Source organism: Nasonia vitripennis, chromosome 4 (genome assembly GCF_009193385.2).
Source record: "Nasonia vitripennis strain AsymCx chromosome 4, Nvit_psr_1.1, whole genome shotgun sequence".
Lineage (NCBI taxonomy): Eukaryota > Metazoa > Arthropoda > Insecta > Hymenoptera > Pteromalidae > Nasonia > Nasonia vitripennis.
In genome coordinates, this window is record NC_045760.1 from 32,568,614 (window position 1) to 32,585,556 (window position 16,943).

Genomic DNA, 16,943 nt, shown 5'->3' on the forward strand with positions numbered 1-16,943 from the left:
AATTGGATAGTTCGTCGCCTTTTTTCGGATTTTCTCGCCGTGAAAAGGAGTGGAGGCGGTTATAGAGTGGGTAGAGTGGGAGGATGTAAAGTGGGTATTAGTTGCTTCATTTGCGCTCGGTTAGCTTGATGGATCTGAAGCGGCTATTTTCGGGAAGAGTTCGGAAACAGCTCGTGTTTCTAAATCGACGAGAGAAGCACATTTACACCCATAATTTATACCTTCCCCAGAACTAATAAACTTCGGGAAACTTCGCATCTCGCCGGCGAGTCCCACTCCATATTTATCGGAATTAATAATTCAGCCATCCTCGTTCTCGCGTTCCTTTAATCTTTAGCGAAACGGCCCGTCGCGAATCAATATCCAATCAAATGAGGATCAGCTGAATCTCGTGAGCGTACATTTTTTATTCGGCCAATCGCTGTAAACAAAAAAAGGAGAGAGGGAGAGCCGGGACGGAAGAAAGCCACAGCAGCCGCGCTGATGCAAGAAAAGGAAAAAAGCAGCTCCGAATGGGAATTGCGCGAGCGGCCGCGGAGGAGAGAAAGGGAAGGGACCGAGGAATTCATCCTCCGCGCATTGATTTATACGCCTATATATATGGGCTATGGTAGAAAATACGGGTATGGAGGAGGCGTAATCGGAATAGTCGATTCCGACCGAGGGCAGCGTCAACACTCTATGTGTAGCCTTATTCCGGCCTCCCATTTAGTATTCCACTTTTATCCCTAATTTCTTTTGAAAATATTTTTTAGAATAAAATTGCGACGACTATATTTGCAATTGACAACTATAGCCGTCAGCCGAGAGAGTTTCCATCTCTGATCCAAACTAACGAAACTCCGCAGCCCTTAATCCCCGGCGAGAGCAGGCATCCGTTCCTCGACAAACGCAATAATTGTCCCGGCGAACAACTGACCCGTCCGCCTAATCCCGCTGGAAAAAAGGCCTTCGAAAAAAAGCATCAGCAAACGCTTCCATTGTCATCGTCGTCGCCGTCGTCGGAACCGCTGCGTATAATTATCGGACGCGAGGCCGGTAACCCGAGAGCGCGTTTTAATTGGCCAATTATCGCGTGCGCCGCGCGGTGATACCGTATAGGTGCGTATTCGCGCCAGATAGGCGTGAACAAGTTTGGGGTGGCTCGGCTCAGCGATTCTGATGCGACAAAACGTGGTCAAAACGATCTTTGAGGTGCGGAGGGTGCAGCAATGGGTTGCGTCTTTCTCGATGCGTTATATTTTGATGCTTTGTTAGGGGTATTAGCGCAGCGAGGTCGTCACGTTAATTGGGAAGGAGTGGGAGACCGTATTCGGTAACATGAAAAATTCACAAGACAGAAACATTTGATAGCGCTCAATGATCCGGACGGAATAACGACCCGCACCCCTTATAAAAAATTTATCTCCGGCGCACTGTGCGTGTATAGCCGTACCTAAAATATTTCCTCCAAGCGCGATCCTTCATTCCGTGAATGGCTCGATTACCCCGGGCCAACAGATGCGCCTTGAAAAATATCTCGGCGAAAAAGGGGTGGCATGTGGCGCCCCGAAACTGCTGATCATCGCTTCGTTCCGGCGCTCGCGCGCGCGTGTCATAATTTCGACGTCGATTTCACGCTAGCCGTACACATACCCGCTGTACTCGCGCAGTTCTCTCTCTCTCTCTCTCTCTCTCTCTCTCTCTCTCTCTCTCTCTCTCTCTCTCTCTCTCTCTCTCTCTCTATTCCCGGAATACGCGGCCGTGACGAATATCTTTATTCCTCCCGGGCGAGCGCTCGCCGCGCGGAGAGAAACTTTCAGGGGCGACTATACTGCGCAGAGCGAGAGCAATAAAGGGCCGCGGGAAATGGAGTTGCGGAAAAAGTTTTGAATACGTGCTAATGCGGCGCTTTTTTGTTCCTTCGCGGCCTCGGCGGGGGACGATATTATGCGCTCTCGGCGCGGGGATTATTGTTCGCGTCTCTTATTTTCCGGCTCTTTTTTGTGTTGATGCTGCCGCCACACGTTAATTTGCCGTTGATACAAAGCCATCGCGTAATGAGAAAAACGCGACTGCGGTTTTTAATTCGGTTTTTTTTATACACGTGCATGGAAATATCGGTTCCGCACACAATTCGAAAATCCCCCCGAACTTGCGGCTTTGTTCGAGAACAATGATACGCTTGATAACGCGATAATACTATTCCGACCTTGCATTGTCTCACCTGGAGTATAAAAATCCATTTTCCAAAGCGACTCGTCGAGGGCCGGATTTCGCAAAATCATCCGGAACTAAACGCGCGAAGGGCGAGGGGGGGGGGGGCGCAAATTGGTCACGGCTGGTCTGGCTCGATCTCGACAGCGCCTCCCCCCTTTCAGTGGCGCGCTTATGCAAGCCTATACCGAACTATTAGGAGCCGCTGCAGTGTGCGAGAGCCGGCAGCAGGTGGATAATTGACGTACGCAAATTGACAGTGAAGTCTTCGTCGTGTCATCTTTGCCGGAGATAACTTGAAACGTGGGATGCTGACGAGTGCGAGCGTTGATTACTTTTAATTGAAGCTTTTATCGAGGGCGGATGGTTGGGGGATACTTTGACTCATATCCTGATGCCACTGCTGATTCCGCAAGCTTCCCCAAGAAAGCACAACCGAGCAACTTGCCTCGAATTTCGAGCCATTAATCACAAAGAATAGCCCGCGAAAAAGTAGTCGACTGTTTGCAGCGAAAATGACTAATACCCCCTTTCGCGTGCATCAGCGCAATCAGTCGCTTAATAAATTATCCCTGCAGTTAACTGTACCTATACACACGGACGATAGCAGCCGAATACACGCGTATGCGTACAACACCAACATCATCAGCGAGCGTCGATCCTCTCGGCGCCAGTGCCGCTGCAATTGTTTAACGACGAATCGCGCGCAATTCCGGTAAATATCGGCGCAGCAAGCCAGGTAAACATTGAGTAATCGGTGTAATTGGATACGCACCGCAGCGGCCGGACTGATCGAGCCGAACGCGTCGCGCGCGCGCCTCGTCTGCGGCTGCCGCTTTTTGCGTCCCTGCATACGTGTGCGTCGCCGCGTGTGTGAGCCGTCGGATTGAAATGTAATTTTTCGACGGAGCGCCGAGAGCTTTTCCGTTATTTCCGAGGATAAATAGATCCGCCGGCGCATTGTTCGACGATTACCGGCGCGTCTAGCCGATGCCGTACAAGCGCATCGATCGCTGATTAAAATCGTCGACACGCGAGTTAATTAATATTGCTCGGCGTCGATTCGCCAAATGAGCGAGCGACCGACCCTCGCCCGTGTTTTAATGAATCGAGCAGCGTCAGCCCCGAAAGTTGTAAACAATTCGCCGGGCGCCTCGTCGATTTAATTGCGAAAATCGCTAATTGCAGCAGAACGGGTGATTCGCGCCACGACCGCCGCTGTGCCAAGAAAGATACAGCCTGCAAGAGCTGCGCGCGGGTGCGTAGGTGCATATTCGCGCGGAGAGATAGAGGGAGAGACAATGGAATGGCGCGTCGGAGGGCCGACATTTTGCGCGCTTGTGTATGTATAAGCGTCGGCTCTTCGACGGCGCGTCGACCCTCCCCCGAGTAGTTTCTACTGGCGGACCGGGGAATTATGGTTATCATAATTACCCCATTAGCGGCGGGCCGCCGCCGTATTAAAACCGCAATTACGCCGACGGCACGTCCCTGCCTGTGTGTGCGTGTCGGAGAGACTCGGAGCATGCGCGAGAGCATCGATGCGCGCCGACGGAGCTTTTATTCTTCCGTTTTTCACAAAAAGCTCCGCGTTATCATATTTTCGCGTCGACAGACGAATCGATTCCGTTGCGTACGCCGCAGTGCGAGTGACACGATCGATGCGCAAGCTCGTTCGATTACGCGTATTTTGAAATTCAAATTTGCCGTGCGGGTAAGCTCTCTCTCTCTCTCTCTCTCTCTCTCTCTCTCTCTCTCTCTCTCTCTCTCTCTCTTCCACTGGCGACGATGCAAAGCGGCGGCAAATGGCAGCGGGCTTGCGCGCCGCTGCGGACGGGTTATTCAGATATCTGACGTGACTGGAAATGCAGCTTTTCCCATTGTTTGCGGCAATTTTTTCCCTACACGTTCATAACGCGCAGTTATTATATACACGCGGAGCCGCAGTGAAAGCCAGAAAGCCGCACGGGTGGCGGGTTCGATTGGGGCGCGTGTGTATATAGCATAGGCGGCGGCGGCGGCAATTACCTAAATGGTCGGGTAAACAATATCCGCGCGCTCACAGCGAGAGTTAAGAGCACGAGGCCCGTGCAAACAGCGAGAGCCCGCAGAGCTACTACTGCTCTGCCGCTGTACTCGTCGATATATCGGCGAGCCGGAGCGCGGAGTATTGAAATTGTCTGCTAATGCGAGCCCGCAATTATCCGGGCGCGCGATCGAACCGCGAGCGTATGAAATATCGTTTTTTCCGCGGAAACGCGTAATTCGCCGAAAGCTCCGGCGCGGGCAAATAAACAATCCGGTAAAACCCGGGCAAACACGCTCGCCATCAACTAACGAGACTTCCACTGCCGCGCTATACCTCCAGAGTACACAGCCAGTGATTATAGCACTTTGGAGAAAGCCGGCGCAAGCTCAAGATAGCCCCGGCGGTGCAGCAGCGTCAACATCATCGTCATCGCTCGCGACAACAGTGCAGGCGCAGCTGCCCTAAGACGCAGCCGCGGCTAAATCAAAGACAAACCACTTTCGCGCGCGCGCGCGGGGGGGGGGGGGGAGGAAGCCGTGTGTGTACACACCCGAGCGCATACGGGGGAGAGGTATGTATATCCCTTCCCGCAGGTTAGAGAGGAGACCGCCCCGCTGTTAGCGACGACGGCCACGGAGAGGGAGAGAGGGTGACTTTTCTCCTCCTACGCGATATTGGGCGATACGCAGTCTTCGGCCGGGGCATGAAAGGATATGGAGTTGTCGCGGGTTATGCCCGAGTGTGGTTGATGATTTTCGTCACGATGACGATTGCTCGCAAAAGTTTCCCCCGGCCGAAATGAAGCTTCCAAAGCTCCCGCACAATAAGCAAAGCTAATCACAATAGCAGCCTCGGCAACTTATCGCCAATTCCCTATCGCGAAGTTAATCGCTCCGCCAACACAAGCAGCGAGCCCGCCTCCCTCTCTCTAAAATGTTCAGAGGCATAAAGTGCCGCGACTCGTTTAGCGCACAAAGTAAAACGACCTCCTCCCCTCCTCCCTAATCCAGCGAGCAGAATTTAAACGCCGCCCCGGCATCCTCTTACACTTAGCGGCGAAGTCTCGCTCCTCCAAGGCAAGGAAAGCTCTGTCTCCCCTACTCGGCGCCGCAAGCCCCACTACGCCGGGCCGAAGCGCCGCGCCGATTGGAGCTTTCCGGGGAGCTTGAGGCCACGCCCCGGCGAGGCGCGCCCCGTCCGCTCGGAGCAACCCCCCGACGGAGCGACACTCCGACTCGCGACGCGAGGCCCGAGCAGTCTTCTGCTGGCCGTGCGCGCGATACACACACACACACACACACGTGGTGCAGTGATATAGCCCCACAGTAGCATCCCACAGTAGCATCCCTCTCCGCGCGTTCTGTGCACGCGATATTATACGAGGACATGTCGGCGCTCGCGCGGCCCGGGCCGGCCCGGCCCTGAGAGCATGTGGACGATGCACCAGGAGCCAGCCCAGCGTTCGCTCACGAGGACGATGTCGCCCCTCGGCCAGCCGGCCGAGGAGGCGGACGCCGGAGCCACGGCGGTCAGGCAGCCCCGAGTGCGCGGCCACGTGCTGCTGCCGGCCGAGCCCTTCCGCTACGAGCACCTGCAGCGGCACCTGCACTCCGAGCCCGCCGCCAGGACGGAGCTCGGGGAGGAGCTCGTCGCCGGGGCCAAGGCCAAGCGCAGCGAGCCCGAGGACGAGGAGAGCGAGGAGGAGGAGCCCGGCAAGACGCGGCCGAGGCCCGCCGAGGAGGACGACGAGGAGGAGGACGAGGAGCGGGAGAAGCGCGACGAGGACGTCGAGGTCGACGTCGAGGTCGACGAGAGCAACCCCAGCAGCCCCGTCGACCTGACCGCCTCCTCGAGGTGCCCCTCGAACCCCGACGTCTCGCAGTTCGCGCAGCCCCGGGCCGGCCTGCACCAGCCGTTCGGCTGCCTGGCCAACGGGGCCGCCCTGCTGCCGCACCACAGCCCCGTGCTGATGGCCAGCAACGGGCAGCACCCGCTCGGCGTCCCGACGGTCTACCACCTCGGCCCGCTGCCGTCGGCCCTCGTCTGCGGTGGCCCGAGGAGCTGCGCGACGTCCGGCGCCGTGACGAGCACCACGACCAGCACCGCCGGGCCCGGGGGCCAGGGCAACAAGCGCGGACTGGCCTTCTCCGTGGAGAACATCCTCGACCCGAACAAGTTCACCGGGGGCCGGATCGTGCACAGCGGGCTGGCGCACCGGCGCAGGCGACACAGCGGCAGCGTTCACGAAGGTTAGTCATGCGGCGGGTGAAAAAGCCCCCTATTTTTAATCGGCCCTCCGCATAATTCACGCTCCCCAATTATGCCGATACGCGGAATTAATCTCGAGGCGGAATTCGAAACGAATAATCGCCAGCAGCGCCGGGGAAAGCCATGCAATATTTAACGATTATAACGAGGCGCGCGGCGCACACAAAGTATTATAAATCGCGCGAAAAGCGCGGCGCCGATTTCATAAATAATCGAGCTGCTTCGTTAAGCTCGGATTTCGTTTTATCGTAATTACAAAACGCATCATTATCGAGAGTAGATCGGACGCGAAAGGCTGCCTTCCAATTAAGCGTGCGGCATATCGGCCGCGGAATAATTAAAAGCCGTAGGGGAAAAAAGCCGGGTTTCCTCGTTTCTAAGTTTAGACGGGAGCGGTCCTCCTCCTCAGGACGTCTCGGGGCTATTTGTGTGCGGCAGAGAAAGAGAGAAGCCGAAAGGATGAGAGAGACGCGCTGATGTAGACGTTGCGCCGTCACGCGCCGATGATTTTCAGAGGCCCTCCCTCTCCCTGCTGCGGCCGGACGTTTAAGGTGCAGCCTGTCACGCCGACGTGGCACATGTGGGGCACGGGCATATTCGAATCGTTGGAGAAACTTTTTTCTCGGAGTCGCAATCTCGCGTAATAACGATTAGCCGTCCTCGTCACATCTCACGCAGAGAGAGAGAGAGAGAGAAAGCACAACACCAGGCCGCGCGCGGGATGTTTTCACAAGAGGACTCGAGACACCCGCCGGGCTAATTTGCCCGACGAAATCTCTTTTCCTCTTCCTCTCCATCTCTGTGTGTGCCGTACACTTGTGTATACGTTTGCGCGGAGGACGACTCCCGCTGCATTATAAGCTTCGAGCGCGCACCCGACGACGCTTTTATTATTCCTCATGCAGCGCTTAAGAGGAAGAGGATCTTCGGAGTAATTAAGTGAGGCGCGGAGAGTTGAGCTATTGATGGTTCGCTTGTGTTTTGTTGCAATAACAAGTATAACAGCAAAACAACGAGAGGAAGGGGGAGGATTTTTTCTCCTTACGCACATCCCGTTCGACTTCTTCGAATTAGCGCGCCACTTAGAGCCAAGAGGAATCGCGCCGCGAATTTATACTTCCGCGCGGCTCGCCGAGGACAGAAATCATTCGACGCTGCATCCGACAGCCCGTGACGATGATAACGTCTAATCGTCCCACTAGCCCGCCGCAGCTCGCGGCTAAAAGTGGAAACAGCCGGACGTTCGGCCGGCGTCCAAGCGAGAAAACGTCTTAATGACGGCGCGCCTGTGAGCGCAGGGAAAAACGACACGCGTCTCGCGAGGAAATTCGAGCAATTATGCACGTCACTCGACGGGCCCAGCGAGAGGGCGTAAATATTTTTTCGGAAAGCACGCCGTCGAGAATTCGAGAGAAAAATTGAACCTACTCTTCGGTGCTATGTTCAATACAAAATATCGCATTGGACAATTAGAGCCGGTCCAAGTTTAGGCGCGACGGATTTATTTCCATATTATATATATTTGATGGTCGCGAGCTTCCGCAAAGTGCCCTATTGCATTAGACTAATGAATTTATACGCTCCTTTGCGCTGGCGCGCAGCCGCTCGACGCGGCTCTTTGAAGTTTCGCTTATATACTCGTTCCGAGAGAGAGAGAGAGAGAGGCAGAGGCAACTCAACGCGCGCACAAGATCCCGAGCGAAAATCAGGCGGATTACGCAAACGGCGCGTATTGCCTAACGATGATAGTTTTCGACTCGTCGGCGGGGTATAATCTTTGAAGAGTAGGTACACATTTTTTCGCCCTGTAACGAGCACACAAGAGCCGAAAAGAGCTCGTCGCTCAGGCACACGTCATGCTCGGCTCTATGTGCGCTGGAAAATGGAAAGGCGGCGGGGCGAGAGAGAAAAGCTGTCGGAGCGTGACAAATTGTCGGGCTAATCTGCGTTAACCAGTCTTTGAGCCTCGTCGCTCTCCTTTATTCAACCGAGAGCGACGAGTGTACACATCGCGATTACTCCGTCGTTGTACACCTACACATACCCGCACCGGAAAGATTTTTCAATGCGCTCGCGATCGGCTGTTTATACAGTCCCGTTAAATTATTCAGGCGCATCGTTCGTTGTTCTTTGGCCGAGCTGCGAGAAATCCTAGCCGCGGAGAGAAGAAGAAATATAAAGCGTCCGTACAGGAAGCGCGAGAAAATCGGAAATTCCGCACGTCGAGCCATCAATCATATCGGCCGGCCGCAGCGGTTCCCATTAAAACTGCATCAGCAGCGAGAGAGAGAGAGAGAGAAAGCGCGGGAAAATCCATTTCGAATTTCGACCGCCGGCAGACACGCTCGCTCCTCTTCTCGGCGGAATAATATCGGCCGGTTGTTATGATAATCGCACGGCGTAGTCGCATCGCGTCGCGCCAAGCCGCCCAGAAAATTGGCTCTCTGCATTACAATGACTTTCTCCAGTCCATCCCCCTCGTCTTCTCTCTCGGTTCGACTGCGCGCTCCATCCGCCCCCTCCACGGCGGCCCGAGTCTGTCGGCGCTGAGCGAGCACTTGCGGATCGAGATTCGCCTCTATCGACGAAAATTCGTCGCGGCGATTACGCCGATTAGTTTTCGACGACGCTCCGCAGGTGTAAAGGAAGAGAAAGTAATATGCGCGATTTATAGCGAGCCGAGAATTTTAGCATAATGCCACCGCACTATTCCATTAGTTGCACCATTGCACTTTTGCGCACGCGCGCGCGCGCGACCCCATCGCTCTCCCTTGTCACGAGCTAAATCCTTATCCCGCACGACGCAATTTTCTGACTCGTTTGTAGTGTCAGGCTCTACTGTTGCTCCGCCGCCCTCAGCTGCGCTCAATGGGGCCTGTACGGTGCAGCAGCTCGCGTCCCCCACGTCACTTAATTCGAAAGAACTCTCAGAAAATTCCTCGCTCTAATCGCATTAAAAAACAATCTGATCGGGCGAGCGGAGCGATTGAGTCGAGTTTACTTTTAGTGTCTGGGCGATTAATCCCTTTAATTTGCCGTACAAGAGAGCAGTAGGCGCGAAGCGTGTATTTTGCAATGTTTACGCGAAAAACGCGATAATTGCCCGTATCTCCCCTTAACGAGATCGTCGCGAACCGGAGACGATCCTCGAATTATCCGGCACGTGACCAGCCTCGTTACGCTCAATCACGTTTCAGCAAGATTAATGATACCTCCTCCGAGACGCGACGGAAGGTGGCGAGGCGTTTATCGCGCCATCTGGCGCGTTTGCTTCTACGATCGAAGAATAACAATTTTTTTTAAACGAATTCCCATCAGCCGGCCCGCACTGTACGTCAATCCTTTTTTCTCTTAAACGCGGCCGAAATCCCGCCGACCACAAAAGAAACTCCCCAGACTCCTTATTTGCCTGATGGCTCTGCGCAGCGTCGCAAATAAAGTCGGAGCTGGCGCCCAGTCCCGCGGGGGGTCACGGATCCCAGGCATGTGCGTGTACGCCGCTGCCCAGGCACAATGGGCGCGACATTGAGACTCGAGAGCGAAAATCGTTTACCGAGTACAAACACGCGCGAGAGAGAACTACTCGTCAATTACGCGATCGCGAGCGGGGCTGAAACTTTGAGCTTTTGTCGACGAGGCTGTTTGTCTGGCTATAATTGCGTGTCGCGGTTTCGGATTCGTCCATCGCGTCGCAAAAAGCGCCGAGCCGAAGGAATATCGGATTAATTTCGCTTTTGATTAGCCGCGGCCGGGAAACAGAATATTATACACGAAAATGATATCGCGCGCGCAGCTCGAGGCCGAGGTAACCGGAGCCGGTTGTAATCTTACGAAGCATAAATCCCCCGTCGCTCGCGCGCGGTGAGAAGTTACACGCAGGTGTAAATTTCCGCTGCGCGCATCCCTAAAGGGCAAACAAATTTGTACGCGCGTAACGCGAGTAAAATGCCATTACGAGCCGGATAATTGAACTGGGCTTCGAGGGGGCGGATTGCGCAAGAGAGGAGAAGAAAAAACGTTGCATGGCTCTCGGCGAAAAAGAAAATTTCACGAGAGCATAAACGGCGCTGTATGGGTGTACGGGAGGCGATCGGGAATAAAGGAAGCCGCACTCCGGGATAATATAAATTACGTAATTCAATTAGACACGTTCAATCGATGCTCATCGCAGAGGAGTAGGTATCGCAATTCGCAGGTACGCTGCGTATACGCGCCGCTGGCGAATAAACGAACGGACTGCGCGCGAATAAGGGGAGGAAAAAGGAAGAAGAGCGTGCAGAGAATGCTCCGCTTTAGCAGGCGGCACAAGAACGATCGCGCGTTAACGAGATACAAATCCCATTACGGCGTAAACCTTCTCTCTCGATTCGCCAGTACGTCCCATCCACTTTTGTGCCGGGAGAGTGTACGGGGCCACGGCAATTCGGATAATCTGCATCCCACTCTCGCGCTTTCTCTCTCTTCTAGCCGTCTTCGTCGCTCCCTCTCTCTCTGTCTCTCTCTCTGTCTTTGTCTTTGCAGCCGAGCTTTTCTGCGTGTGCGTGTGTGTCCCAGGCGCCCCTACGGCCAGGGAGTATCTGTCCCCGGGACATCTGCGCGCTGATTGAATCTCCGATATCCTCTCGTTCGATGCAGAGGCGAGACGGGGAGAGAAGGAGATGGAATCCGTGCGCACCGCACGAGAGCGACGGATCGTTTTGTTTCGCGGAAAATGACGCTCGGCCGATGAATAATGAGCCGGATTTGCCCGCAAAGCTCTCTCCGTTTGATCGACGCGATCGATGATTACTCGGATAAGCGGTAAATAATCGTCTTGCCTTGTCATTTTCAGATGGTGATTCGCGGGGCGAATTCGCGAGCGGCAGCGGCCAGGAGGACGAGGCCGGGACGCCGGACCACCTGGACATGGACATGGACGACGACGCCCTGGACGAGGACGAGGACGACGACGTGGACATGCGAACCAGCACCTCCGATCAGCAGGACATCGACGGCTCGAGCCACATCCACGACAGTAACGCCTCGACGCCCTCCAACTGCAGCGGCAACGGCGCCAACAACAACAACAACAACAACAACCCCAGCAAAAAGCGCCAGTCCTCCTCCCTGTCCTCCGGTTCCTCCGGCGGTCAGAACTGCCCGTCCGGCCAGAGCAACGGCGGCGGCGGTGGCGGCAGCAACAGCAGCAGCGGCGGCGGCAAACCCCGTCGTGCCCGGACGGCCTTCACCTACGAGCAGCTCGTCGCCCTGGAGAACAAGTTCAAGACCACGAGGTACCTCTCCGTCTGCGAGAGGCTGAACCTCGCGCTGTCGCTCTCCCTCACCGAGACGCAGGTGAAGATCTGGTTCCAGAACCGGCGGACCAAGTGGAAGAAGCAGAACCCGGGCCTGGACGTCAACAGCCCGACGGTCCCGACGACGCCTCCCCACCCTACACCCTACGGGCCCGCGTTCCTCTTCGCGACCCACCCGCACGGCCACGCCCACCCCCACGCGCACCCGCACAGTCACGTGCACCATGCGCCGCCTCCCCCACCGCCGCCAGGCTACTACCACCACCCGGCGCCCCCCTACGCTCCCTCCGGGCCCAGCTTCTTCGGGCATCACCTCACGGGCCCCGCGACGCCCGTCTCCGTGGGGGTAGCCACGCCTCAGCCGGCCGCCGCCACCCCCACCTCCAGCGCCGGTTTGGGCCTCAGCCAGACCGCGACGGCCGCCGCCGGTCACGCGCACCCACACGCGTAGCGAATCCAGGCGGTGCGCCTCGTCGTGCCCGGCAACTGGCCCAGCAACTCCGATGAGTGATGCTGCCTGTAAATAGATGGACGACTTCTTGCGGCCACATACATATCCCGGCGGAGGATGACGGGGCGAGACACTCCAAGGGCTTTCATTATCCGTGAGAGAGAGAGAGGAGATGGTGTAAATCTACTAGCGGAGAAACTACGATGTTTTTGTACAGATGAAAGTGCAATATGGGCGATGTGAATATAGACATATGATACTTATCGAAATGTTTCGCAATCTCTCATTCGTCAGAAGAGCCTAGTTTAGCCTACTACGTTCGTCTATATTCAATAGAAGAAAATTCTCGTTGAACAAGTTGGTTCCACTCGACGCTCGAGAGCCGCAAACAATTATCCAAGTAACTATAAATACACATAGATATCCAATGCGACGGGGCCTTGGAGCGAGGCTTTTGTAAAATACGCGTACGATATAATTTCGGTGTACGAAAATAACCAAAGACTCTATACCTACCAAAGAGCGAACGGTGCGTGTATATAAATACACCTACCGCTCGCAGTATATCGTCGCGACGAACGTTTGCGAGCGTGTAACTGCTGTATCCAGAGAAAAAGAATGAAAAGTGTGTGTGTGTGTGTGTGTGTGTGTGTGTGTGTGTGTGTGAGTGCGATCCAAGGTCTATTATCTATATCTCTCCTCTGTAAAATAAACGCGCTTGTAAACCTCCGGCCGAGTTCGCACGTGTTGAATGTATAAGCCCTCTACACCTCTGTAACCGAGACTAAGAAAACATCGCCTGTGGGCGACTCGTTTTTTATGCTCCCTCTGTCGCTCTCTTTTCCGTTGAGGCGCGGGAGTACGCCGGAATTCGCAGCATTTTCGACGTTTTGTACATAGTTCTCGTTAGGTTAAACTCTGTACGCCGGATATATAAACCAAGACACTGTAAATACAACAAGTATGCACATAATTAATTTGAAGTTAAATATAAGTAAGCGCATTGTTATCACGTACACCGTATCGTCGCAGAATGTTTTCAACGATTTACCGACGAGAGACTCTGGTCTATAAATTTGCGTTATAATACCACTCCGTGTATGGATCATGTCCATACGGAAGCAGGAGCTATTTTATAGAAGGTTTATTTGATTAAAGCAACACATCAGCATCACAAGACGTATACACGGCGCTTCTCAACTTTCTCGCACCTCTCCCCCAATTTGAAAATTTCAGGTCCATTTCAGCAGCCGCACTAATGGGCAAAAGAATTTAGGAGACACAGCGGCGCACACACTCTGATCATTAGTCGGCCGAGCGGCAGAGGACAGAGAGAGGCTCTGCAGCGGGTCCACTTCACGCTCGAGTCGCGGAGGACAGTCGTCCCCGAAAATCGCTCGCGAATTCGCTTTGATGACCGAATTAGAAGCGGCGCGCCCCGCAAACAGGGAATCCCAAAGCTGCGCGCCGCGTCTGTCGAGCTTTAGACGTCGGGAAAGCTGCAGGACCTGCAAATCGAGACTTAATTTACTTAGGCTTGCGCTGGCTTATTTCGTCGCGCTGTTTGCTCCGCGCGAGGAAGTACGACACTCGAGTTGGAAAAAGAATCGAAACTGAAATAGGAGCGAGAACCGGTTCGACTTGTACTGCTGCTCGTGTATACGGATGGACGATCGCAGATAAAAAAGCTTAATAGAAATAACGAGCTTTGAATGGAGCGGCAATAGAGGATTTCGATGCGATATATCTCGGGGACAAAAGAACGGCTGCTTCACGGAGATTAGGCGGATGCTCTCTCTCTCTCTCTCTCTCTCTCTCTCTCTCTCTCTCTCTCTCTCTCTCTCGACGCCCTTATCGGCTAGCCCCGCTTCGCGGAACACATGACGCCGTTATCGCGAGGAATTGCCGCCGCCGGTCTTCTCTCTTTTTTCTCTTCGGCGATGGCTTTATTAGGGGAAAGCGGATACACGCGTCCGGCTGATCGATGCTTGTATGCAGACACGAGGTGAGTATACGCTGCGTTATTCCAAAGCAAAGTCACAAATCTCCATCGGAATAAGAAGCGACTGCTCGGACGATTCTCTCTCTCTCTCTCTCTCTCTCTCTCTCTCTCTCTCGAATTAATTCTTAGGGGTGGCTTTCGCGCGGAACACGAGGGGTGTGAGCCGAGAGCGAGTGGACCGTGAAATAACCCCGACGCAGGCGACACTCTCCCCCCTGCGACCTTCTTACGCTGCGGAACAGCTCTATATACGCGTCGCCAAATTTTTTCTCCCCCTCGCAGACGTGCGCTACACATATTTATGCGGCTGTCGGTGATATTTTACCCTAACGAGGGATATGCAAGTCGAATATTTTTATCGAGCTCGTTACATCCATGTACGCCGCATCAGCTGTGAGCTAATCGCGAACGACTTGACAACGAGCGCGTGAGAGTCGCGGAAACGCGTCCGTCGATTAACATCCGGGGATTACTCCGTTGTTGAGGTCAGAGAGGAGCGATCGCAGCGCTACTTGAGCGTGTAATGGCTCAATGACTGTCGCTTTCCATGGTATACCTATAGCGAGCGGCTCCTCGGAATCCGAGACGAATGATCCGTTCATCAATTCCGTGCGCGCCTTGGCTTTGAGCTCGGAGAGATAAAGCCAGCAGCCGTAAAAGTGTCTTTCGATCTCCCGAGACGCTCCGCTGGACCCGCGGGCCTGCCCCGGCTCTGACTTTTACTACTGATCGATGGGGAGGGCTCTCGGTTCGCTTTTGGTTTTAAAAAATTTAACCAGCTACTTATAGAGCCCCGATCAATTATCCGCTGCATCACAGCAAGGCTTCGCGCATCCTCTAACGACTGACGAAGGCAAAAAATCCCATCCGTCTCTCTGGCGCGCGCGAGCAAAAAATAATCGATACTCGACGCGCTGCACACGAGTCTGAATAAATGGCCAGGCGCGCGGGGTATCAGGCTCACCTTACGGGCAAGATCCTCCCCTCGTGGAAATCGAGGTTCGACCTCAACAGCGCAAACAGAGGCATTGATTTCACCGCGCTTTCAAACACACGCCGCTGCCGCCGTCGCTTTTCGAAGGGTCGACCAGGAGGTGCAAGAGAGACGGAGAGAGAGTGAGCTATGCGGACCTGTGGAGGTGGTGACGGAGAGCCGCGGCTGCCGAGGGAGGGATGTGTGACGAGGGGTCAGGGGAGTGACGCGCGGCGTCGCCGAGGATACGATTTCGCCGATGGGAGCGAGACACCTGCGGACTCGTGCAATTTTTCCGCGTCGAGTGGCCGGCTTGCTTTTCGCTTTTGGATCGGAAAATTTTTCCAAGCATATTTCGAAGATCAAGTCCCGTCCAAAGCGATTTAAAAAAGCCATCCCCCTTTCTCTCCCCCTCGTTCGCGATCTACTTGTCTCCATTTCCGCAAATCTGGGTGCAAATGAGTCGGCCGCTCGGCTGTCTGGTCCCCCTCGCACAGTCGCCAATAATAATGTTAATTGAAATCGAGCGCGCGCTGGAGTGGAGAGAGAGAGAGAGAGAGAGAGAGAGAGAGAGAGAGAGGGACACGTGCGAGGGAGCGAACGAGGCGTCTGCGTGCGCGGAGAGAGGGACGTACGCGCGTGTGCGGCTCCGATTCGCAGACGCTTTATTTTGCCCGGTGATCGATCTATTTAATAGGTGAATTATTCGGGCCGCTGTTTATATCGGCGACACGTGTCAAGCTCGTCGTTTGGAGCATCGATTTTTGTTCTCTTATTGTACGATTTTGATGCATTCTCGTTAAAGAATAACCCGGCCACAAAGCCAGGCTCGGCAGCGGAGCATAAATGCATAATAATTAATTAATTAAAAACAACAAAAGCTCCGGCTGCAGGGCGGCGCGAATCGCGGAATATATGAAATTGGAAATGAATAATAAATGAACGCGCGCGCAGGGATAAAATAATAAAGCGCATCAATCAGATAAGAGCGCTCGCGCTCGGGAAGGGGAACAAGGACGAGAGCTGAAGCGAGAGAAAGTGATAAAATAGAGAGAAGATGAGAATCGGCGGCGGCGGAATAAAGTCGAGTCTCGCTCGCGCATATAGGTGCGATGGAAACCACACAGAGCGGCAGCGCCACGCCTTTCGATACGCCTCGCACGTATAAGCGATTTGAGAAGCGAATTCACGCGATTCTCTCCCTCTCGAAGGGGATTATTTTTCACCGCGAGGGCGTCGCGCTATAAAAACGAGGAGAAAAAAAGGCGCGAGCGAGCGTGCATGGCCGGACTTATTTAACGAGATATCGCGTTCGTTTCGATTCTTCCTCTCGCCGTTTTTTCCAGCCCTCTCTCTCTCTCTCTCTGGCAAGCGCGCGAAAAGCGCAACGAGAGTATGGCCTGAAAGACTAATTATTCGGCTTCGGTAACTGCGGCTATAATTGAACAGAGTCATGAATAGCATCGGCGACTCTGCGTGTGCCGCGCGCGGGGCTGGAATATTCTTTTAATCAGGAGACGCTATATCGTCGAGCCGAGCCTCGAGTTTTTAATTGCTTATTATCATTATTCCCAGAGCCACGTGCGCGGGAGTGAGACTGCTTTGATTATCTCCTCTTCTCAGCCTCTTCGGTTGGCCCTCGACTCGATATCGAACGTCGATATCCGTCGCAAAAAAAGCTCCATCCGTCAAAAATCCGAAATTTCACGCGCTGGAAAAGTGGCAAGCGC

The 16,943-nt window shown here is 54.3% G+C and overlaps 1 protein-coding gene across 1 annotated transcript; it reads left to right on the plus strand.

The window, feature by feature from the left end:
- Positions 1–5,468: 5,468 nt before the first annotated feature.
- On the plus strand, positions 5,469–13,423 carry LOC100117203. The gene is made up of 2 exons (XM_001601461.3): positions 5,469–6,474; positions 11,325–13,423. Exons 1-2 carry the CDS (start codon positions 5,655–5,657, stop codon positions 12,236–12,238), a joined length of 1,734 nt encoding a protein of 577 aa, XP_001601511.3. The 5' UTR covers positions 5,469–5,654; the 3' UTR covers positions 12,239–13,423.
- Positions 13,424–16,943: the final 3,520 nt, after the last annotated feature.

What these genes read in the sequence shown, in the direction of transcription:
- LOC100117203 (XM_001601461.3), top strand. Translation starts at nt 5,655, where the DNA reads ATGTGGACGATGCACCAGGAGCCAGCCCAGCGTTCGCTCACGAGGACG. An exon ending in CAGCGGCAGCGTTCACGAAG is followed by an intron (nt 6,475 to 11,324) that starts GTTAGTCATGCG and finishes TGTCATTTTCAG; the next exon opens with ATGGTGATTCGCGGGGCGAA.